At 43.5% G+C, this 25,145-nt stretch overlaps 1 protein-coding gene across 4 annotated transcripts in view; it reads left to right on the top strand.

Moving 5' to 3' along the window:
- Positions 1-22,259, top strand: part of dhcr7 (7-dehydrocholesterol reductase) — a 52,298-nt gene extending 30,039 nt beyond the window's left edge. For all 4 annotated transcript variants that reach the window (XM_059976045.1, XM_059976046.1, XM_059976047.1 and 1 more), the window contains 5 exons: positions 6,135-6,225; positions 15,915-16,128; positions 16,549-16,753; positions 16,853-16,984; positions 18,682-22,259. In XM_059976045.1, the coding sequence (XP_059832028.1) occupies positions 6,135-6,225; positions 15,915-16,128; positions 16,549-16,753; positions 16,853-16,984; positions 18,682-19,146 (1,107 nt within the window). In that variant the 3' untranslated portion in view covers positions 19,147-22,259. The remainder of the gene's footprint in view (positions 1-6,134; positions 6,226-15,914; positions 16,129-16,548; positions 16,754-16,852; positions 16,985-18,681) is intronic.
- The last annotated feature ends 2,886 nt before the right edge of the window (positions 22,260-25,145 follow it).

Genomic DNA, 25,145 nt, shown 5'->3' with positions numbered 1-25,145 from the left:
TGGGACTGTGCAGATTAATAGTTCAGCACATACTTGATGGGCTGAAGGGCCTGTTTTACTGCTACAGTGTTGTAAAAGTTCTTTAAGGAGGAAGGTTTAATTCATATACTTATTTCCATGCCTATTCAGGAGGGCAAAGTGCTTTTGAAATATAAGAAATGCAGTGACTGATGTGGATGGTAAGATCCCACAAACGGCAATCTTGAAGATGAGCTTTATTTGTCACACGTGCAGCGAAGCGTATAGTGGAGAGCACCGTTTCTGTCAATGACCAGCACATCGTGCTGGGGGCAGCCCACAACTGTTGCCACGCTTTCAGCACCAACACAACTTGGCCACAACTTACTAACGTTAACATTGGACTGTGGGAGGAAACCAGAGCACCCGGAGGAAACCCACACAGTCACAGGGAGAAAGTACAGACTCTTTCCAGACACTGGCAGGAATTGAACATTGGTTACTGGTACTGTCAACTGATACTCTAATTGCTGTCCCTGTTTCAATGACAGCAATCTGGTAAGGATGAACAAAAATGCTTTGTTTGTGTCAAAACAAACCAGTGAGGACAATGCTGGGCAGCCTGCAAGTGCTTCCAATAATGATAACATTCTGATAACAGTGACAGAAATGCGATGGTGTGCTGTTAATGAAAAGGTATAGATACAGAACTGCAAAGGTCTCAGGCACATATATATAGCGAGGGTACCTAAGACTTTTGCACAGTACTGTTTTTGTCAATGTGGAGCAGAGAGCGAGTTTCTAAATTTGGCGGAATTGTTGCCAAAGAATGTTGGGAATGGCCGCGGTAGGGTGTGGGACAGGTGGCAGAGAAGGAGTGCCAGGGGTGGTGTGGCGCAGATACAGACACACCCAGCCCTGAGACACCATTTAATTCCAAACAATTGGTTTATGGATCATTACAGAATGTCTCTCTGCTGCTTCACCCTTCTCCCTTCCCTTTTTCCCCCACCACGATTCCCCTCTCCCTGTCCCCTTCCCACTCTCAATCCACAATAGACACCGACATCAGAATCAGGTTTATCATCACTCATATATTTCATGATTTTTTTTTATGGCAGCAGTGCAGTACAGCATATAAAATTACCGCAGTCCTGTGCAAAGGTCCTAGGCACCTCGGCTATATATATGTGTCGAAGACTTTTGCGCAGTACGGTAGTGCAGGGAGGTCATTTGTGATCAATGGCCCCCCTAATTTGTAATGATCGGTGTGCACAAAAATCTTGTGCGCACTGAATAATTTCGTCCATAAAAACGATATAAATGAGCCAGTTCGAAAACCTGCAGACAGATCGTCGCAACGTTGTTAATGCTGTCCGCATCAGAAACTGGAAAAGGAAATGCGATTGTGTAGGAGCGTGAAATATATTTAACGTGCCAGCGAGGTAGAGGGTGACGGCCTTTTACGCGCAGTTTAAATTCCTTTGTGCGCGAGTAGCAAAAGATGTGTGTGCACACCTTAGAGGGAACATTGTTTGTGACCCACTTCAGACAGCAGGCAGAGCATTTGTTTTAATCTCAGTTGAAATACTGCACTTATCTGCTGCTGGATTGGAAACATCCATGGCTTCTGTGGTCAAACCTGGTTAAAACCAGGTCTTAACCAGGTTTAAGGTATGTTTAATTACAGAGCAATGGCAGCAGAATGCAACTTCAAAGGAAAGAAGCTTGTATTTAACAAAAGCCCTGGATTGTATGTAAACAATTTACAGCGAGGATTGCTAGCAGGATTTTTGCATATCCATGTGAAGCAGTTTTTAAAGTCTTTTAAGTTCATCAGTAAATAAGTATTTTAAATGAGAAGAAATTTTATATTCTGACATTTTGTTATGGTGTAGCACATTGTATTGCAGTGCCAGAGGGGTTCAATTCCTGCTGCTGCCTGTAAGGTGTCTGTACCTTTTTACCACGAGCTCTGGGTTTCCTCCACATGCTCCAGTTTCCCTTCACGTTCCAAAGTTGGAGCGGTTAATGTTAGTGAATCTTGGGTATGCTGTGTTGGCGGAAGAGGCATGGCTAACAACAACTAAGTAATAAACACGAGGTTCTTCAGATGTTGAAATCCAGAGTAACGCACACAAAATGCTGGAGGAACTCAGCAGATCAGGCGGCGTCTAAGCAGAAGAATAAAGAGTCAACATTTCGGATGAGAAGCTGAACTGGAGGGTTGTTTAGGTTATGAAGGGTTAGATTAATCTTGGAGTAGGTCAAAAGGTCAACATAACATTGTGGGTCAAAGAGCAAATGTGGTGCTGTAGTGTTCTTTGTTCTATGAATTTCCAGTGTCAATCAGCAAGCTGGAAGAGTCTCTTGGAATCGGTATTGCAGATGTTCCCAACTGCTAGGGACCCAGGAAGGTCTGTTGAACATTGGGAGACACATTCTTTTGATTCAAGTTCCTGGGTGTCATCATCTCTGAAGATCTACCCTAAGCCCAACGTATTGATGGAATTGCAAAGAGGTCACATCAGTGGCTATATTTCATTAGGCGTTTGAGGAGATTTTGGTATGTCACCAAGAACTCGCAATTTTCTACAAACGTACAACAGAGGGCATTCTAACTGGTTGAATCACTGAGTGGACAGGATCATAAAAAACTGCAGAGGGTTGCAAACTCAGCCAGCTCCATCGTGGACACCAGCCTCCCCAGCAACAAGGGCATCTTCTAAAGGCAATGCCCCAAGAAGGCAGCATTCGTCATTAAGGACCGCCATCACAAGGGACTACAGGAGGAATGGAGACTGGCTAACCCCTATTGACATCAATAGATCTGGGATTGAGAGGGTGAACAGCTTTAAGTTCTTCGGCATAAACATCACCAAGGATCTCACGTGGTCCGTACCTACTGGCTGTGCAATGAAAAAGGCACAACAATGCCTCTTTCACCTCAGACGGTTGAAGAAGCTTGGTATAGGCCCCCCCCCCCCCCCCCAGGTCCTAAGATCTTTGTACAGGAGCACAATTGAGCATCCTGACTGACTGCATCACTGCCTGGTATTGGAACTGTACTTCCCTCAATCGCAGGACTCTGCAGAGAGTGGTGCGGACAGCCCAGCGCATCTGTAGATGTGAACTTCCCACTATACAGGACATTTACAAAGACAGGTGTGTAAAAAGGACCTGAAGGATCATTGGGAACCCAAGTCACCCCAACCACAAACTGTTCCAGCTGCTACCATCCGGGAAACGGTACTGCAGCATAAAAGCCGAGACCAGCAGGCTCCAGGACAGCTTCTTCCATCAGGCCATCAGACTGATAAATTTGTGCTGATACAACTGTATTTCTGTGTTATATTGACTGTCCTGTTGTACATACTATTTATTATTAATTATTATATATTGCACCTTTAGACAGAGACATAACATAAAGATTTTTATTCCTCATGTTTATGAAGGATGTAAGTAATAAAGCTAATTCAATTCAGTTCATTGTTACCATCAAGGAGGACGTACAAGAGCTTACAGACGCACACTTAGGAATAGCTTCTTCCTCGTCTGCCATGAACATTACCTCACTACCTGTTTATTTATGCCTCTTTTTACAATATTTATTTAATTAGTGTTTGTGTTTATATGATGGATTCTGGTTATGAGGGACACATTAGAGCTGGTACACCTTGGCCCAATTAAGCAGCTGCCCCACTTCGTTCAAGTTTCATGGAAATCGTTAAATGGTATAAAAATGACAAACTACAGTTCAACTAAGTAACAATTTATGAATTTAAATAAAATACAAAACCTGTTAGAACAGTACCAATTCCTCTATAAAACTATTAGTTCCTACCAGTTATCAATGGAGGAATGCTGGTGTGTTCTTTTAACTAACTGTAAATGAAGAAAATCAGTGCAGACATGTAGTGCAGATAGTGGACTGCCCTTGATTGCATCCTCATCTTAACATTCAAGATGATTAATTTGTTGAAGTAGTGAAATTGTTTAATTTTCTAGCAACTCCAAGCCTGAATGTTTGAAACCATAGTGAGCAAAATAGTTCCAAATTGTCTTACTGCTTATTTCTCACCAATTATCAGTGACAAAAATCACTGCTTTTGAACACCCACACAGCAGACACCATTTAAAAACTGACTGCTCTGAGCATGGTGCAGTGTCTAATGTCACGCAAGTATATTCGACTGACCCTAGTTAGAAACTGCTTGGCACCAGTCTCCTGCCCAAAATAAGTGCCGTATCAACTCAAATAAATGAAGGGAATCCCGGATGTTTTCTCAATTTAGCTTTTGTTCTTTAAGAGTCGTCCCAAATAAACGGCTCCCTAATTAACCAATGTCCCAATTAACCGGAATGCACTGTATATTTCTATTGTAATTTATATATGTTTTTTATTATGTGTTGCAATGTACTGCTGCAGCATAACAAGAAATCTTACGACATATGCCAGTGATATTAAGCATGAATCTGGTTCTGGAGTGTGGCTGTGGAGTTCGTTATAGTACTGCCTGAAGTGTTATCATTCCTTACTGTCGTGGAAATTGAGATGGTATGCAGTACGTGAGCTGTGTTGTGACTACATTTTTGTCTGCAGTTTAAACATGACTTTACCGTTCTGACATTCTGGTGCCTTGGGTACAAAAGGCAAGATGCCCGTAGGCTGCCTTAACCCTTCTGTTTGTTTCAATGATCTAATCCACATCTCTCAGTATTTTAAAATTTGAATATATTGCTACATACTTTCATCCCATCCACCTTTCTCTGTTCAATTACTTGTATGGGTAGTTAGATACGTTATTGATCCCAAAGGAAATTACAGTGTCACAGTAGCATTACAAGTGCACAGGTATACAAATATTAGAAGAGAAATAAGAAAGAATAGAAAATAAGTTACCTCAAACAGTCTATCAGGAGGGGGTCATCACTTCCCCAACTGTATTATAGAGCTTAATAGCCAAGAGTAAGAATTATCTCATTTAGTGTTCTTTGGAGCAGCACAGTTGTCTTAGTTTGTTACTAAAAGCACTCCTCTGTTCAGCCAAGGTGGCATTTAGAGGGAGAGAAACATTGTCCAGAATTGCCAGGATTTTCCATAGGGTCCTTTGTTCTACCACAAAGTGACCAGTTTGACTCCTAAAACAGAGCCAGCCTTTCATCAGTTTATTGAGCCATCACTCACGTTGATGCCTTTGCCCCAGCGCAGCACCATATAGAAGATTGTATTGGTGATGACAGATATCATAAAATGGTTACCACCCCATGCAAAATCAAACGAAGCTATCCCATCACCGTGGGGTGGGCAGCATGGTATTGTAATGATTAGTGTAATCCTGTTACAGCGCCGATGTCTGTCTGAGGTTTGTACATTCTCCCCGTCACTGTGTAGGTTTCCTCCTGTTTTCTTCCACATTCCAAAGACGTTCAGTTAGGGCTAGTGAGTTGTGGGCAAGTAATGTTGGCGCCAGAAGTATGGTGACACTTGCAGGCTGCCCAGCACAATTCCCACTGATTTAATCTGATGCAGACAATGCATTATACTGCATATGTGACAAGTAAAGCTAATGGAATCGAATCTAATCTAACCTCTGGATTTCTTCTCCCTGACTCTCTCATTTCTCTGCAACCAAGAATCTCTTTAAGTTTTCTGCAAATCTGGAATTGTTTTCCTGCTGTTTTTGTTGAGATACAGTGAAAGGTAGGCCCTTCGAGCCACCCTTCCCAGCAATCCTCCAATTTAATCCGAGCCTAATCACGGGTCAATTTACAATGACCAATTAACCTACCAGCTGGTAGGTCTTTGGACCGTGGGAGGAAACCGGAGCACCTGGAGGAAACCCACGCGGTCACAGGGAGAACGTACAAACTCCTTACAGGCAGCGGCATCTTCACATGCACTGCTTCAGTGCTTCGAACATTTTAACTTTTTTCGCCTTCTGTGGTGTTTTGCTTTTGGGCTAGAGAGAAACTAATGAGCCTTAAAACTGGAGGAGACTCCATCTGATGATTCCAATTACTTGTTTGCAAATGCCTGCACCTCATTAAAACCTCCCCCTTTTTTCCACACAAGTGATTCTCAAAGAAACCAAGTGAAGTACAATTCTTAAAAATGTGTGCAGAATAGCTTAATGCTAATTACTAAAATGTTATTTTCTGTAAATGAATTCCAGGTGTTTTTGTACATTTGTGTGCCTGACGTTTGCCATAAGTTGTTTCCTGGCTATATTGGCGGAATTCAAAATGGTGCATGCACTCCTGCAGGTAAGAACAACCTCTTTATTTTAGCCAGCAATATATCAAAAAGAATTTTACCAGTTCTGTTGTGATTGATTGGATGTATGGTAACGTCGACACATAACAGTGAACGCATCAATGACCAGCGCAGTCGGAGGATGTGCTGTGGGCAGCTCTCTAGTCTTACCGTGCTCCTGGCACCAACATAGTGTGCCCACGATTCATGTACCTAACCGATACGGACATGGCCACAGTCATCATGAGAAATCGTTGGAGGTGGATTGGGGGCACTTAATGAGAAGGGAGGTCAACTCCATCATCAGACAGCACTTCATTGGACCATGCAATGGGAGAGGAAACGGGGGAGACCAAAGTCAACGGCACTGTGGAGGCAGAAAGAGGACCCTGAACCTCACCTGGGGCACAGTAGAGAAGATGCCAAGGACAGACAGAGATGGGGGACCTTCATTGCTGCCCTAAGTGCCAGCGGGCGTAGCGGGCAGTAGGTGAGTAACCTGAAACACAAACAAGAGGAAGTCTGCAGACGCCGGAAATCCAAGCAACACACACAAAAATGCTGGAGGAACTCAGCAGGCCAGGCAGCATCTGTGGGAAAGAGTACAGTCAATGTTTCGAGCCGAAACCTGCCGAAGCATTTTGTGCGTGTTGCGAGTAAGTAACTTGTACATCCTTGGAATGTAGGAGGAAACCAGAGCTCCTGGAGGAAATGCAAGTAGTGACAGGGAGAACATACAAACTCCTTACCAACAGCAGTGGGATGACTCATGATCATTGGCGCTATAAAGCACTGAGTTAACTGCTATGCTGCAGTCCTGCCTCCATATATTACAACTGTTATGAATGCACCACAGCTCTGAGGGGCCGAAGGGGCGGGGGACGGGGGAGCCCCCTCCTTTGTGAGAATCGCAAGAGCATTATTGGGTTGGGTCAGAGGACCCAGGAAATGAGAGAGACCTGGCCATTGTCTCCTGGAGACCATGTTTGTGGATTGGGGACTATGCTACGTGCAAGCCCTCGGGCAAAGTGGGCTGGTTGAGAGAGGGATTGCATCACCCCAACCTGATTGACATCTGAGACCCCGTGAGGAAGTATAAAAGAGGGTCTGGGGGAACAACCCCTTCGGACGCACCAGAAGAAACGCTAACGATCCCGTAGTAGCAGGAAGCCATTTGAAGGAAGCCACGTGCGTTCGGTTCCCTCGCCTGGGGGCCGGTGGCGGGTACCACAGAAATGATTTTCTTGAACTAACAACGGGGAACCAACTTTCCCGATTCAACGGATTTTCTTCATAAAAGACCCGGGCAAGTTTCTTTTCTCACAAATCTCTCTCTCTCCAACAAGTGAAAACCCAGCGGTCCCCAAAGGCTGAAGCCTGCAGGAACTGAGTGACTTTTATATTTCCATCGGACAATATATTATCCCCAGACAAACGATCGAGCTATTTCGTATTGATGATTATTATTATACCTGTGCTTTTAGATTGAGTATTGACGACATATATTATCTGAATGTTTGTATTAATCTTATTTTTGTGCCCCTTTATAAATAAAGACTTTTAAAAATAGTACCATCAGACTTCAACGGAGCTCTCTATCTTTGCTGGTAAGTAATCCAGTTACAGGAATTCGTAACAAAGTTGGGGTTCTCGTCTCGAGATTTGACACCAAATTGGGAGGCCAGTGAATCGGGATTGTAAGTCCAAACTTGGATCTGGTTACGCGGGTAGCCAGACGGGAAACCAGCAAAGATGGACGTGGATGAATTTATAGAAAACCTGACTCTAGAGGCGGCCACCAAATCGGACTTGATAAATCTGGCAAAAGGGCTAAACCTCACAGAGGTGAGGTTGTCCATGGAAAAGCAGGAGGTGCGAAGGGCAATAACTTGGTATTATATTGGGAAGAATGTGTTTGCAGCTGAGATATTGGAAAATATCCCTGAAAAGGTACCAGCTAGTAGGACGGCTCAGTTAGAGTTGGAGAAATTAAGGCTGGAACAGGAAATCAAGTTAAAGCTGCTGGAAGCAGCCGAGAGAAAGAGAGGGAGGGAGAGGGCCGAAAGAGAGAAAGTAGAGAGAAAGAGAGCATGAAATGAGGTTAAAACAGCTGGAGGCAGAGGAAAAAGAGAACCAGGAAACATGACTTGGAGATGGAGAAGTTAAAGCAAGAGCAACGCGGTCAGGGGTCAGACCGAGGGGAGCGGTTTAATGTTAGTCGGGAGTTGAGGTTAGTACCCCCGTTCGAGGAGACGGATGTTGATAGTTATTTCTTGCTTTTTGAAAAGGTGACAGTGAATCAGAAGTGGCCCAGAGATCAGTGGGTGGTGTTGTTACAAAGTGTGTTAAAAGGGAAAGGCACAGCGGGCATATGCGGCGTTGTCCATGGAGGAGGAGAGTTATGACAAAGTAAAGGTGGCCATTCTCCGGGGTTATGAGCTAGTAGCTGAAGCAGATAGACAAAAGTTCAGAAATTTACGAAAAGGGTGGAATCAGACGTATACCGAGTTTGCCTATGAGAAGGGGGTGCTCTTGGACCGTTGGTGCACCGCGGAAAAAGTGGACGAGGATTATGGGTTTCTCAGGAAGTTACTTTTGATTGAGGAATTTAAAGGTTGTGTTTCGGAGGACATCCAGATGTATTTGAATGAGAAGCCGAATAAGTCCATTTCAGAATTTGCTAGGTACGCGGATGAATATGAACAAGACAAAGTTTTCCTCGAATAAAAGTTCCCAGAGAGACCGTGGGAACGATCGAGAAAGCCCACCGGCTGAGGCAGAGGTCCCACCGGGAGCTAGCAGTATGTTGAGGGGGAAAGGCAAGACGGCCAGAGATTTCAGGGCTTGACCTGTTTTAATTGTGGGAAGAGTGGGCATGTTGCGTCTCAATGCTTTGCTCCGAGGAGGGAGACGGGAAAAGGGACAGCAGCAGTCCCTCTCGGATGTGCCATGGTAATCAGTAGATTGACAAGAGAGCCCCAGGTAGACAGAGTACGAGAAGGGTTGGAGACTTGTCTGTCACACAGAACCGTGTCTGTGAGGGAGGGAGACACACCAGTTCCCATACAAATCTGGAGAGACACGGGGGCTGAGCTGTCGTTGATCAGCAGTAAGGTACTAGAGTTTGGTCGAAAGACGAGAAGGGTAGCTGTAAAGGGAATAAGTAAAAGGATAGAAATGGTGCCTTTACATGAGGTCATTATGGATTGTGAGCTGGTGTCTGGACCCGTTGAAATAGGGGTGCCATCAGAATTCCCGAGAACTGACGCGTAGTCCTTCTCGGTAACGATTTAGCAGGTGGTAAGGTTTGGGCAGCCATGACGAGGACCAGCCGGCCGGTGAGTGTTGAGGCTCCGCCCCTAGAGTCCCAGATCTATCCCGCATGCGCGGTCACTCGCAGCATGTCGAGAAAGGCAGCTGAGAACGAGAGCAGTTTAAATCTGGCCAGTTTTGATTTGGCCGAGACGTTTCTACCGACCCTGTACCATGAGGGTTTAGAGGGTGGTAAAACGAAGAGTAGTAAAGTAAAAGAGGGTAAGGGAGCGGAGGTAGATCTGCTTTTAGCGAGGAGAAAGGTCCTAGAGGCAGAAAATAAAGATGAGAAACAGATAGAGTTGTTAAAAGGTCCAGAGTTGGACAAGGATGATCTGTCTGGTTTGGCAGAACTGTTTGAAGAAGTTTAAAATTCTAAAGGTGTTCCCGATAATGAAATGAGGGCAGCCCGAGATGAAAAGGGTGCCCTTACCTCGAAGAAGTCTGCTGGGTTGGAGATGAGGTTGTTTCAGCCCACGGGGTTGAGGTTACTCCAGAAGGGAGTTGCCCCGAGAGTACCTGGGAGAAATGGGGGAACTTAGAATTTGAAAAGGGTACGGGTATTGAAAGCCTGGAAGAGGCCAATGTCCCGTTTGAGTGTGTCCAAGATGGGGATGCACGTGATACTGAACCTAGTAACGGAGCTCAGAAAAAGTCTGAGGTATTTGATTCAGTGGAATGGGGCGGCCGTCCTTGTGGGTCAGATAGACTTGGTTCAGTGGAAAAAGGGTTAACCTTGGTAATGGTGGGAAGTGAGAGTTCCCAGGTGTTTGTGCTCGAAGGTGTGTTCAAAGTTAATGCAGAATTTAAGAATGGGGAGATAAGAATTATTATTGAAGGAAACGGAAAGTCTGTAGTTCCCAAGTCGAATGAAGGAATTTTAAACCACTTACTGAGTAAGCCGGGAGATAGCGGAGCCCCCCACTCTATTGTTATGCCAGGATGTGGTGTGAAGAGGCCGAACTCGAAATGCTGCGTGAACAAAGAGTTCGAATTAAAACCCAATAGCCTGAAGGGTCCTGATGAGGGGGCTAGCCACCTGGGTAAAATTAAAGAATTGGGTGGAAATGGTCTAAGTTTGGGACACGGTGTTGATAAAGTAAGCCCCTATGAAAAAGGCGGGCGGGAGTTTACCTCGCCAGATTACTCAAGTTCCCCACGTGGGAACTCACCAGAAAAGAGGCGATGGTTAATGGGGATGCCATTTTAAATAGGAAAGCAGTTTGTACGGGATTTCGCCACAGCCTGTGAATAATAAAGACAGCCCCCTTGGAAACCTGCCTGTTAAGTGACCGAAACGATTAGTATTCGCATAAATTTTTGTAGATGCACATAAGCGAAGATCACAACTCCTTAGTTTTGTTGCTGGAAAAAGAAGGTGGTTATTAAGTTGAAGTCTGATGCTACAAGACTTTAGGAAGGGACAAGATGTTAAAATATTAAAGGAAATGGCACTGTAATCGTTAACCGTTTGGATGCTGAATTGAATGTATCACTGTATTACTCTGTAGAAAAAAAACTTTTGTATTGTGTTAGCTTCTAAAACCTTGTAAGACTCTGTACTACTTCGTTTCACCGCTGGTGAAAACGCTTTGAAGAAAGGGGGTGTTATGAATGCACCACAGCTCTGAGGGGCCGAAGGGGCGGGGGAGCCCCCTCCTTTGTGAGAATCGGAAGAGCATTATTGGGTTGGCTCAGAAGACCCAGGAAATGAGAGAGACCTGGCCATTGTCTCCTGGAGACCACGTTTGTGGATTGGGGACTATGCTACATATAAGCACGCGGGCAAAGTGGGCTGGTTGAGAGAGAGATTGCATCACTCCAACCTGATTGACATCTGAGACCCCGTGAGGAAGTATAAAAGAGGGTCTGGGGGAACAACCCCTTCAGACGCACCAGAAGAAACGCTAACGATCCCATAGAAGCGGGAAGCCATGTGCGTTCGGTTCCCTCACCTGGGGGCCGGTGGCAGGTACCACAGAAACGATTTTCTTGAACTAACAACGGGGAACCAACTTCCCCGATTCAACGGATTTGCTTCATAAAAGACCCGGGCAAGTTTCTTTTCTCACAAATCTCTCTCTCTCCAACAAGTGAAAACCCAGCGGTCCCCAAAGGCTGAAGCCTGCAGGAACTGAGTGACTTTTATATTTCCATCGGACAATATATTATCCCCAGACAAACGATCGAGCTATTTCGTATTGATGATTATTATTATATCCGCGCTTTTAGATTGAGTATTGACGACATATATTATCTGAATGTTTGTATTAATCTTATTTTTGTGCCCCTTTATAAATAAAGACTTTTAAAAATAGTACCATCAGACTTCAACGGAGCTCTCTATCTTTGCTGGTAAGTAATCCAGTTACGGGAATTTGTAACACAACAAAGGCACAAGACATTCTGCCATCAGTGTGAAAAAAAGACAGTTCACTCAGCATTGGTACTTCATGATTTATTAAAAGTAAAAATCTACAATTTGACTATATTAAATGTGTAGCTCTGCTTGGTCCATCACTCCTGTATTGTTTTTTGTTCATAATTGTAAATCATTTGAACATGAAACTAAATGTTTAATTTCTCAAGCAAACACTGAAGATAACTTTAGATATTGAATTCATAAAGTACGTTCATACTTTTACCTTTGCTTCGATTGCAAGAAGGGTGAGTTGATAGTTCCAGATTTATATCTTTAAAACAAAACTTGAATTAGTATGAATTCATATTGCAGCGTGCATATTTCTTTCATGGTGTCCCAAAGATTTGTACAGACAGTGAAGTGTGGTTATTATTCTCAACAGCTTTGCTCACAGCAGTCTCCGTAAGCATCTCAACCTCCATAACGTTCTTCTCATTAAACTTTCCCACTTGACCAAGCATTTGGCCAACTGCTGTTGTGGTTCAGTGTCAAATTCAGCTGATGGAGTGTTTTATTGCATTAAAAGCATTATACACATGTAAACACAAGACATTCTGTAGATGCTGGAAATCTTGAACAACACACACAAAGTGCTGGAGGAACTCTGGGGTTCAAACATTTTTCTATCATTCATTCTTCGGGTTTTGTTTTCTCTGTTTTGTGGATGTCTGTGAAGAGTAAGTATTTCAGGTTGTAGACTGTATAAATTGAGTCATTGAACTCAGAGTCAGATAGCATCTAAGGACAGGAGTGTTACAATGAGACCAAACTCGGGTTGGATGAGAAGTATCTCATATTCTGTCTGGGTGGCCTCCAACCTGACAGCGTGAACATCAATTTCTCTAACTTCCAGTAATTACTACCCCCTCCCCTTCTCTTGTTTTCCCCATTCCTCTTTCTGGTTACTCTCTCACCTGCCTATCATCTCCCTCTGGTTCCCTTCCCCGCCCCCGCCCCGCCTTTCTCCATGGCCCCTCCCTGTATTATTCTGATATTCTTCAGCACTTTACCTCTTCCATCCAACACCTCCCAGCTTCTTACTTCATTCCTCCTCTGCACCCACCCACCTTCCCCCTCACTGCTTTTTCACCAATCACCTGCCAGCTTGTATCCCTTCCCATTCCCCATCATCTTATTCCAGTTTTTCTCCTCTTCCTTTCCATTCCTGATGAAGGGTCTCTGCCTGGAACACCAACTGTTTATTCCTCTCCATAGATGCTACCTGACTTGTTGAGTTCCTCTACCATTTTGTGTGAGTTGCTCATTCAACACATGCAAATTGTAAGAATCTATAGGGGATGGGAGTGAGGGTGAGATTATTGCAATGTTTTAGAACACAATTTATTGTTTTCTTTTTTAGATTTAGAGATACAGCTTAATAGACATTGGCTTTGTGGGGGAAGCCAGGGAGTGATAGTAGATGGTTGCCTCACTGACTGGAGCCCTGTGACTAATGATGTGCTGCAGGGGTCGTTGCCGGGGCTGCTGTTTGCCATCTATATCAGTGTTCTGGATGATAATGTGGTGAACTGAATCAGCAATTTTGCAGTTGACACCAAGTTTGGGGGTGTAGTGGACAATGAGGAGAGCTGCCCAGGCTTGCAGGGGGATCCTGGACCAGCTGGAAGAATGGACTGTAAAATGGTGGGAGGAACTTAGTGCAGGAAGTGTGAGTGTGAGGTAGGACCAACAAGGGCAAGTCTTAAGTAAACGGTTGGGCACTGAGGAGTGTGGTAGAACAAAGGGATCTGGGAATACAGGTCCATAATTCATTGAAAGTGATGACACAGGTAGATAGGGTTGTAAAGAAAGCACATTAGCCTCCATAAATCAATGTATTGAGTACAGGATTGTTGAAGTTGTATAAGACATTGGTGAGGTCTAATTTGGATTATTGTGTGCAGTTTTGGTCACTGGCCTACAAGAGAGATGTAAGTAAGGTTGAAAGAATACTGAGAAAATTTACAAGGATATTGCTGGGTCTGGCAGACATGAGTTTTTTAGGAAAGATTGAATGGGTTGGGACTTTATTCCTTGGAATGTAGAAGATTGAGAGAAGACTTGATTGAGTTATGCAAAATTATGAGAGGTATAAATGCAAGCAGGCTTTTTCCACTGAGGTTGGGTGGGACAATAACCAGAGGTCATGGGTTAAGGTGTTTAAGGAGAACATGAGAGGAAACTTCTTCACTCGGAGGGTTGTGGGAGTGTGGATGCAAGCTCAATTTCAACGTTTAAGAGAAGCTTGGATATGTACATGGATGGTAGGGATATGGAAGGCTCTGGTCCTGGTGCAGGTCGATGGGACGAGGCAGTTTAAATTTTTCTGTAGATCAGCCACAGGGCCTGTTTCTGGGCTGTGCTTTTCTATGACTGTATAATAACAGGCCCTTTTGCCCAGTAAGCCTTCACTGCCTCAAAACAGTCATACGGAAGCTGTAACTGGGAAGTCTAAAAGTCTTTATTCATACAGTGAAGCTGCCAGAGAGAGTCCAGGAGAATCTCACTCGCCTGACACGATGGTGTATACTTCAACACAAAGATCACAATAAATGTTTACATCCCAATTGCTATAGTCACCTACTTCACCATTTTGAATATAGTCAGGTAAATTTTAATATTCACTTTATTTTAACTTCAACCATTTGAAGATAGTCAGGTAAATTTACAGAATTGCATACTTAGAAACCCTTCCAGCCGATCCCCGATAACAGAACTCCTTTGAACATTCAATACCGGTGTCTTCCAAAATCCAGACACATAAAACATCCCTCTTTAGTTACAGTGTTCATGGATGGAGAATGAATATACAAGGTTAAATGACAAAAGAGATCTGTGCATCTGTTGCACCAAGTGGCAGCAAACACCTTTAACATTGTGTTAATTACAGTAACATTCATCTTTTGTCTTCTCCTACAGAGGAAGATGCCTTTTTTGTTTCAGTGTTAAGGGATGGCTTCATGAATATGCAAATAACCAGAAGGTTGTGTGACATAATAGACGTGCATTAATTGGCAGGAAAGCAGTTTTAATAATATGCTAATGGCAGGAACATTCCCCCAGCATCCTGTGTGTGTGTTACTCAGTTCAATTATCATTTCACCACACATGAATACAGCCAAAACAGAAGATTGTTTTTCTGGGGCCAAGGTACAAAATATACACAGCACAAGGTACATATAGTACATCTATGATAGCAAGTAAACATATAGTCACACAAAAAAATATATACATATATGTATTTACTGTATAGCCCAAGTTCTGGAGTGACATGCCCTGTAAATTGATGGTGGTATCGGCAAGAGAAAGCCGTTCTCAGCAGACCACAGAAACTAATGTGTACACACAAATGCAATCAGGTTGTCATCCCACCAGTTGAACACCGGAGGGCAACACTGAGCAGAGCCGCGGCACTACACCGCCTTCTGCTTTTCCCCTCCTGGACTGCAGCAACCGCTTGGGGCCTAATCCTCGCTGCAACAGAGGCCTCACAGCTTCCCGCCATCGTCGTGCCAATAAACAAGAGAAATGGACTTGCAGCATTTTACATTATCGGTGTCCTACAGGGTCTTGCGCCCGCAAGAGAAACACCCAGTGTAATCACTTGCTGTAGACTGCACGCTCCCTTCGTGCACTGGCTCCGATGCCTTCGGTACCTTCCTGTAGCAGGCAGTAACACGGTCCGCACCAAGTCCAGCCCCTCTGCCATTGAGCAGGTGGGGGAGAAAAGGACAAAAACACCTTTGGTTTGCTCCCCAGAGGCTGCTGCACCTGATCAAACCGCCATCTAATTGGAAGTCAGGAAGTGTTGATCAAGTGGCTTCCTCTATGTAGAATCAGAATGTCTCATTAAATTGTAAACAGGTTTTATTTCTTGGGGGCTGATTCTTTTTATTTAATCCTTAATTATGCTACCCATATGTCATCATCTAGAATGATCCTTAACGAGTGTCTTTACACCTGCAGGGCTGATCAATAAATATGAGATCAATGGATTACAGGCCTGGATTATTACCCATAGTCTCTGGTTTGCCAATGCCAACTATCTGCGCTGGTTCTCCGCCACCATCATATTTGATCATTGGATTCCTCTCCTGTGGTGTGCCAACATCCTGGGCTACGCAGTGGCAATATTTGCAATGTTGAAGGCATATTTCTTCCCCACCAATGCAAATGATTGGTAAGAATTTAATCTGCAGTCTGCTTTGAAGTGCCTTTCAGGTGATGACTTGTTACTATCAATGGTTGTCCTTCAAACAGTCTATAGTAAACACTCAGCATGCAGACTTACTGAATCATTTCATGAAGTAAGAATGAACTGACAATTGTCGGGGGGGGGGGGGGGTTGGTTTATTTTGAACATAACCTGTCTAACGGTAGCCTGTGGCTACACTGGATGATAGGTGACATTTGCATTCTTTAATAATAAATTTACTTTGAACTTAGAGTCGATGTGTATGACTCCTGCAGGTTTTGGGGCAGCAGGCTAGGACTAGTGTGACCTAGCGCTTAACATAACAATGTTAACCACAGGTATGTTGCCTTTTAACCATCTGTTTGAAATAAAGACTTCTTAAACTTGTCTAATCTTCTTCCTCAGCAAATTCACTGGCAATTTTTTCTACGACTTCATGATGGGGATTGAATTCAATCCACGCCTAGGGAAGTGGTTTGACTTCAAGCTTTTCTTCAATGGCCGACCTGGTATTGTAGCATGGACTCTGATCAACCTCTCCTTTGCTGCTAAACAGCAAGAGTTGTATGGCCAAGTGACCAATTCTATGATCTTAGTAAATGTGTTGCAGGTAGAGGATATTTCAGTTTCTTGAATAAATATTTCAGTCTGTTTTAATTTGGAAGATGCATTTATTCTCTGTAATGCAATTAACTTATTATATTCTTAGGCAGTTTATGTGCTGGATTTCTTCTGGAATGAAACTTGGTACCTAAAGACGATTGATATCTGCCACGATCATTTTGGCTGGTACTTGGGCTGGGGAGACTGTGTGTGGCTTCCGTACCTTTACACTCTGCAGGTAAGGCAATTTAAGATATCTTTGCTTTCAGATTCCTTCACCTTGATGGAAAAGTGGCAATAATATGTTTTATCTTAAGGATGGGTGGTGAAGTGGAGATACGTCTCTACCAAAGGAGGTGTAGAGCACTCCTTCCTTCCGCTAGCCTGCAGGTCAGCCCTGGGCAAAGTGTAGCTCCGGCTTATTCCCACCCCCTATCAGGGTCACGTGAAGCCATGGGGCCAGGTGGTGGATGGTCATATGAGCAGCTGGTGCAAATCACGAGTCCTAGTGATGCAACCACTGATGCCAAGCAGGCGATCTCTGAAGAGTATTGATAATGGCTGGGGTTACCTAGCTTGCAAAGACACCGCCCAGAAGAAGGCAATGGCAAACCACTTCTGTAGAAATTTGCCGAGAACAATCATGATCATGGAGGAGACCATGATTGCCCACGTCAGTAACAGAATGTGGGGGGAGGCGGTGACAATAAAACCCAACCTACCAAATATCGATGATTAGTCTGGGACCAGCACTTAAGTATCATCTCAAAGAAAGAACAGCACCTCTACCTTAGAGGTTTATGTAGATTTGGCAGGTCACTAGAAACTTTCACAAACCTCTACAGGTGCATGGTGGAGAGTATCCTAACTTGTTGCATCAGAGCCTAGTATAGAAACACCAAAAGCCCAGAAACAGAAAAGGCCACTGAAAGTGGTGGAGACATCCCAGACCAACACAGACAAAGCCCTCTCCACCACTTAGCACATCTACAAGGAGTGGTGCCACAAGAAAGCAGCGTCCATCATTAAAGATCCACCAGCATCCAGCCCAGGCACTTTCCTCACTAATACAATCAGGCAGGAGATGCAGAAGCCTTGGGCCCTACACCACCAGTTTCAGGGACAGTTATTACTACAGCTGTCAGGCTCCTGAACAGGTGTGGATAACTTCAGTCACCACTATGAACTGATTCTAGAACCTATAGACTTTGATTTTTTTTTCACTGTACATTGGGTGTTTTTTAAAAAATAGGTTCTATTGTGTTCCTTTGTTTTGTGCCTGCCTGTAAGGAGACAAATATCAATGTTGTATGTAGTATACATACTTTGATAATAAATGTACGTTACATTGAACAGTACACCAAGGAACCGACCCTTCAGCCCGCAATGTTGTGCCAAAGCACCTAAAAAGCAAATCACAAGCACTAATCCCTCCATCTTCCTCACATCCATGTGCCTATCTAAATGTCTCTTAAAAGCCTCTAATGGATTTGCCTCTGCCATCACACCAGACAGCACATTCCAGACAGCTACCACTCTCTGAGTGAAAAAACATCCCTCGCATCCTCTTTAAGCCTACCCCGCTCAGCTTCAATACATATCCTCAGGCATTAGACATTTCAACCCTGGGAAACAGGTACACCCTGTCTACCCTATCTATGCCACTCTTGATCTTGTAAACCTCCATCAGCTCTCCCCTCAGCCTTCACTGCTCCAGAGAAAACAACCCAAGTTTATCCAGCCTCTCATGCCCTCTGAACCAAGCAGCATCCTGGTAAACCTCTTCTGGACCCTCTCCAAAGCCTCAACGTCAGTGGGGTGACCAGAACTTAATACAATATTTCAAATGTGGCGTAACCAAAGTTTTATAAAGTACTTTGAATTTTGATGCCCTCATTTATAAGTTTGGAGCTAACGATCAGTTCTTCATCACAGGGTCTGTATCTCGTCTACAACCCAGTCCAGCTGTCAACTGGAACAGCAATTGCTGTTCTTCTCTTGGGGTTGGTTGGCTACTACATCTTCAGAATGGCCAACCACCAGAAGGATCTCTTCCGGCGCACAGGGGGCAACTGTGAGATATGGGGCAAGAAGCCCAGTTACATTGAATGCACCTACTTGTCCATCGATGGCAAAACGCACCACAGCAAACTGCTGATCTCTGGATTCTGGGGGTTGGCACGCCATCTTAACTACACTGGCGATCTTATGGGCTCCCTTTCTTACTGCCTGGCCTGCGGATCTGGACACCTCCTGCCATATTTCTACATTATTTACATGTCTATCTTGCTGGTCCACCGCTGTATCAGGGATGAACACCGATGCCTGAACAAATATGGCAAAGACTGGAGGCGTTATACAGATAAAGTGGCTTATCGTCTTTTACCTGGGGTATTTTAGGACTGTTTGCATCAACTCTCGTTTCCAGAGAGACTCATTTTCCTTTAAGCAAAGTAAGTTCACCAGTAGAAGCTCTGATCTCCAAGTACATTTTTACTCAAAGTAAAACCATGCCTTAAAAGTTCGAAATAAGATGGAAAATACTGTGCATATTGAAGGTGGGAAAAATGCTGAAGAAATTTCACAAGAATTAACTGCCAGCTAAGGTCAATCAGCTTACATTCACATTGCACTTCCTTTAAGTACAAAATTGAGACATGCATCTTCAGTCAGAAGCATGCTGTTTTGGTTTTATGGTATGTCGATGTCAGAGATTTTTACTGTTGCCGTTAGTTAAATTAATTTAATCTCTTCAAATTGATCGATGGAAGTCTCAAATGCTGTCATTCCTGCTGGGAATTGGAATTCGTGTGTGTTTGCTTACTGCTCGTTACGTCACTGGTGTTCGGGGCAGGAATGAAGGCCCTCCATCTCTTGCAATCTTCAGGGCTTCCCTCGCCTAGCTTCCTCTGGGTTTTCACTACTGTCAGTCATGTAAGTCCCTGGGGGAGACTCAGGAATACTGTCACACTCAAATATAGAAGGATTCCTCGTTGCTGCTTCCTTCGGAGTTTTGTTTTACCAGTCAGGGTCGTTAACCCTGAGCTGTACCCCCAAACCTGGTGGACCGGTGGACCACTGTCTGGCCTCTACTCTTTAACCTGTTTGACATGGATGACCCCACCAAGAGCCAAAGCGTAAAGCCCTGATTCCAGCCAGCATGGCTCTCTGGGTCCTTAAAACACACAAGCCTCCAAACCCAACGTCAAGGTTGTAGTGACATTTGATGGAACAGTGAATGGCTAGACATTATGAGCTTAAATATGCATTATAACTAGGCTTGGCAGAATTTATTTAATAATTTTGGCATAAACATTACTTTGACACATTTGTTTTGAATATAATTGATTGGAATTTTCATGATCGCATCAAATGTAAGCTGTGAGAAAAGACAATCTCAGCAGCTCCTTTTTTAATTTAAAATATAAAGAGCCTCAATATAAAGTAAATATCCACAGATTAGTCATATGAATCTTACCTCCTTTAAATCATTATGATTGTTTTATAGTTACATTCGCAAACAAAGTGCAAAGCACAAGCATCTTCCTCAGGTTGTCTGCTTAATTTTAAAAGATTTCTCTGATCATCGTTTTGCATTACTAATTTCTTACTATTAATGAAAATTAACTATTTTCTCAGTGTGAGATGAAGTTGATAATTAGCATTAACAGATTAGGAAAAAAATCACATTCTGCCAGGACTGATTATAATTTAATTTATAAATGGGTATTTTGGGTATCTTTCCCCAGATAGGACATTGGAATTTTCTTTTTTTTCCAAACTGTTTAAATGAGTTAATAGTTATGTTTGAGAGAGAAATGAGAGACCTTCATTGTTCTAGTGATAGAGAAAACAACAGATGCTGGAAAGCTCAAACGAACAGAAAACATGGAATTACTCAACAGTTCAGCTGCATTTGTGGGACAAGAAACAGTCAGTGTTTCCTATTGATGACCCATCATCGGAATAGAACGGAAACACAAGAAGCTTGTGAAGATGCAGTGGTGGAGCAGGAAGTCTTTGATAGGGTAAAACCTGAGTGAACGTGGGGATAGAATATAAGTGAATAGGAGCATTTAGAGAGTGAGGACATACAGGAGAGCCTAGACCAGGGAACCCCGACCTTTCTCATGCCATGGACCAATGCCATTAGGCAAGGGTCCGTGAACCCCAGATTGGGAACCCTTGGCCTAGACAACAGAATATGGGAGTTGCAAAATGTAGAGCTGGGGGCCGTGCCTGGCAGATCAGGAACAGCACCTCCTCTACTTTTACTGTGTGAGGTGGGAGGGTAAGAAACAAAAGAGGGGGTAAAAATTAGGCTTATCAGAGACATCCACCCCCCCCCCCCTTTCAGTTTTACAAACTTCTGTCTGCATTCAAGTTCTGACAAAGGGTCACTGATCTGAAACATGAACTGTTCCTGTTTGATCTGACTTGCTGAGTATTTCCAGCATTTCCTGGTCCCATTTTGCATCTGTATATTTCATACCTTTCACAGCCTCAGGAGATCTTGTCTACAATTAATTCACCACTTGTTCAACGCATGCTCTCGGAAAAATATGGCAGCCTATTTTCAATGTAGCCAGTGATTTGAAGATCAGCAGATAACCTGTCTTTAGTAAGATTGAGGAATGAAGGGCAGCACGGATAACCTTTCACCCTCTGAAGGATGCTAAACACCAAGGCAACAGTGCAGAGGAAGGTTAGCTGATGTGACATATTCATTGAGGCAGTTGTTTGTCAGTAGCTGTCTTGATTCTCATTCAGTCTCGCTTTATCAGAGGTTTTTAACCTAGATATTATAGACCAATCCAGGAGGAATGATGTATTTATATTTGAGACCATGTGTAATAGATTGGGTCCCTCGCTGTTTATGATGCCCGACTAGAAGTGGATTTGCATATTGGAGTTGCAGACCTACTCAGCCACAAAGTGAAGTTACACTGGAACGACACTAAAGCTGTGGAAGTACATCTTAGTAATAACCATTATAGTTGAATAATTTTTGAGTTTATATATTGGTAGTGAAATTTTACAGCTGTTATCTATGTCAGTTATACCAATTGTGTTCCATTTTAGAAGTTTCCTTAAAAAATGAGTTTTTGGACAATAATGACACCAAAAAATGCCAAGACGTCCAAAGTTTCTCTCTAAATCTGAAAATTCCATCTTCTCTTCTGTGTGCATTAAATCTGTATTTTAAAAAATACATGTTTCTTCATGGTATGTAGACGTCACTGGCAAAAATAGCATTTAAGGTCTATCTCCAATTGCCCGTGAATTGAGGGGGGAGTACAGAGCCAAACGTATCGGTGGGTCTGGAGTTACACAGAGACACAACCAAGTAAAGAGAGACCTCTCATCAGGACTTGGCCCATAGCTGTTGCTCTGAATTTCCAGCATCTGAGAGAGTAGATGTCCCTCCTTTAAGGCTGTTGGAGAACCAGATGTGTAACTATTTACAATGGGAAATCCAATTTAGTAAAATTTTGAGAAATAAAAGTGAAAAAAAAAATTCTAAAGTGTTGTGTATTTTTGTTTTGACTTTATAAATTGAAAGGTATTTTGTGTGTCATTTTTTAACTCCTGGAAAATCGTGGGTTTTGATTTTAAACTCTTCCAATTTTGAATGCAAATAAGTCAAGCTGACCCACTCAAAGTTTTAAGGCTGAAAAGAGAAAATCAAAGATGATAGATTTTTATGGACAGTACTAAGGCAAATTAACAATAAACTACGTAAAGAATAGGCCCTTCTGTCCCTTCAAGCCGCACTGCCCAACACCCCTGATTTAACCATAGTCTAATCAGAGGACAATTTTCAACGACCAGATAACCTGCTAAGCTGGCCGAAGGTGTAGTGAGGTTCAAATCCAGCAGGCTCCTTGCACACTTATCAATCGTACCAGTTTGAGCATCAAGCTGGCAACTCTGCCTCATTAAAAACAGACAAAATGCTGAAGAGCCAGCAAGGTTGCCGCCCGATGAGCCACAGGGTACTGAGAGGAACAAAAAAATTAACCTATTAACTGGTTTGCCTGGACTGTGGGAGCACCCGGAGAACATCCACCACTCCATGGAGAGGATGGATAGACTCCTTACAGATGATGCTGGAACTCCGTCCCTCTGAGCTGTTTCTGAATTAATTTTAATGTTGAGTGATTACCGGTAAACAGTATAAACAAGGTGTGTGTGTGTACCCTTAACTCCTGGTGGAGTCGGCGGGGCGCCATCATGACAAGCTTTGCACCGATCTTTTTGGTGATTGCTCATCGTACGACGTGTCTTGGGCATCTGAAACCTGGCGGAGCCCGTTTTTTAACGAGGTCGAGCTGCCAGCTTGACACGACCCAGGCACGGATGGAGAGTGTGCAAGGGAGCCATCCGGATTTGAACTCGGGACCTCTCACTCCAAAATCCAGCACTGATGCCACTACGTCACTAGCCGGTATAAACAAGGTACGCTTTGCCAACTTGAGTGAGCTGGATTTGGCTACTGTCTACACTGCCTAAAAATATGTTGAGGCGGTCACACACAAAATGCAGGATGAACTTAGCAAGTCAGGTAGCATCTATGGAGGGGAATAAACAGCATTTTAGCCTGAGACCCTTAATCCGGACTGAAAAGGAAGGGGGCAGAAGCCAAAATAAGGTAAGAGGAAGGAGTACAAGTTGTCAGGTGGTAGTTGAAACCAATTGGGGAAGGTGGGTGGGGGGGGGGGGAGGGGATGAAGTAAGCTGGGAGGGAATGAGTAAAAGTAAAAGGCTGAAGAAAGAATCTAAAAAGGATGGCAGACCATGGAAGAAAGGGAAGGGACGGGAACCAGAAGGAGGTGATTGGGTAGGTGAGAAAAGAAATTCAAGATTTAAGTTTGTTTGTCATGTGTACATCAAAAGGTGGAGTGAAACCTGAGGGTGTGCTGGGGACAGCCTGCAAATGTCACCACTCTTTACAGCACCAACATAACATGACCAGAATGCTTGGCAAGAGAACACAGAATACAACCAGCAACAAAAACAAACCCTGTCCATCCCTCCCAAAAGAGTGGGGATCTCCCCACCTTATCCCCTTCATGCTTCTTAGTTCATCAGCCCCCTCTCCCACCCAACTACCTTCCCCCTTGCCTGGTTTCACCCATCAGCTGTCAGACTGAACGCCTTCCCCTCCCTTCCCACCATCTTACACTGACTTCTTTTCCAGCCCTGATGAAGGCTCTTAGCTCAGTATGTTGACTGTTTATTCCCCACCATAGATGCTGCTGGACTTGCTGAGCTCCTCCAGCATTTTGTGTGTGAGTTCCAGCATCAGCAGAATCTCCTGTGTTTATATTGAGATGTTTAGGTTTGATGGAATGTTTCTGTTTCCGTATTTTGGAATTGGAATTCAGGAATATGATAGACCACACACTGTGCCTTGCCATTTACTTTTGGGTCTTCAAGATTTTTTAATGTCATTTAGAGTACACAACTGTAAAGGAGAACAAAACAATTGTTACTTCAGATCAGAGAGAGCACAAGAAGATAAAAACACACAATAAATATAAATACATAAGAAGCTTATATAGATTGTATGTCTGTAAAGTGAAGCTGGGCACAAGAATGTCTGTACATAAAGTTAAAAAGGGTCAAGGTAAAAGACCCTGGCTCTAAGGATGTGGCCTACAAATTACAACAGGAGATAGAAAATGCATGCCAAAAGGGCAATCATACAATAGTTATGGGGGATTTCAATATGCAGGTAGATTGAGAAAATCGGGTTGGTGCTGGATTACAGGAGGGGGGTTTTCTAGAGTTCCTACAAGGTGGCTTTTTAGACCAGCTCGTGGTTGAGCCCACTCGGGGATCAGCTATTCTGGATTGGGTGCTGTGCAATGAACAGGAATTGATTAGAGAGCTTAAGGTAAAAGAACCCTTAGGGGCATGTGATCATAATATGATCGAATTCACCATGAAATTTGAGAAGAAGCTAAAGTCAGATGCATCAGTATTATGTTGGAGTAAAGGGAATTTACAGAGGCATGAGAGAGGAATTGGCCAGAATTGATTGGAAAGGAACACTGGCAGGGACGATGGCAGAGCAGCAATGGCTGGAATTTCAGGAAGCAATTCAGAAGGCACAGGATATATACAACTCAAAGAGGAAGAAGTATTCTAAAGGAAAGATGACACAACCGTGGCTAACAAGGGAGATCAAAGCCAACATAAAAACCAAAGAGAGGGCATACAATAGAGCAAAAAACAATGGGAAGTTAGAGGATTAGGAAGATTTGAAAAACTAATGGAAGGCAACTAAAAAAGTCATTAAGGAAGTAAAGATGGAATACAAAACCAAGCTAGCTAATAATATTAAAGAAGATACCAAAAGTTTCTTCAGATATGTAAAGTGTAAAAGAGAGGTG

Source organism: Hypanus sabinus, chromosome 7, assembly GCF_030144855.1.
Source record: "Hypanus sabinus isolate sHypSab1 chromosome 7, sHypSab1.hap1, whole genome shotgun sequence".
Taxonomy (NCBI): domain Eukaryota; kingdom Metazoa; phylum Chordata; class Chondrichthyes; order Myliobatiformes; family Dasyatidae; genus Hypanus; species Hypanus sabinus.
This window is presented reverse-complemented; position numbering and strand designations above follow the sequence as displayed.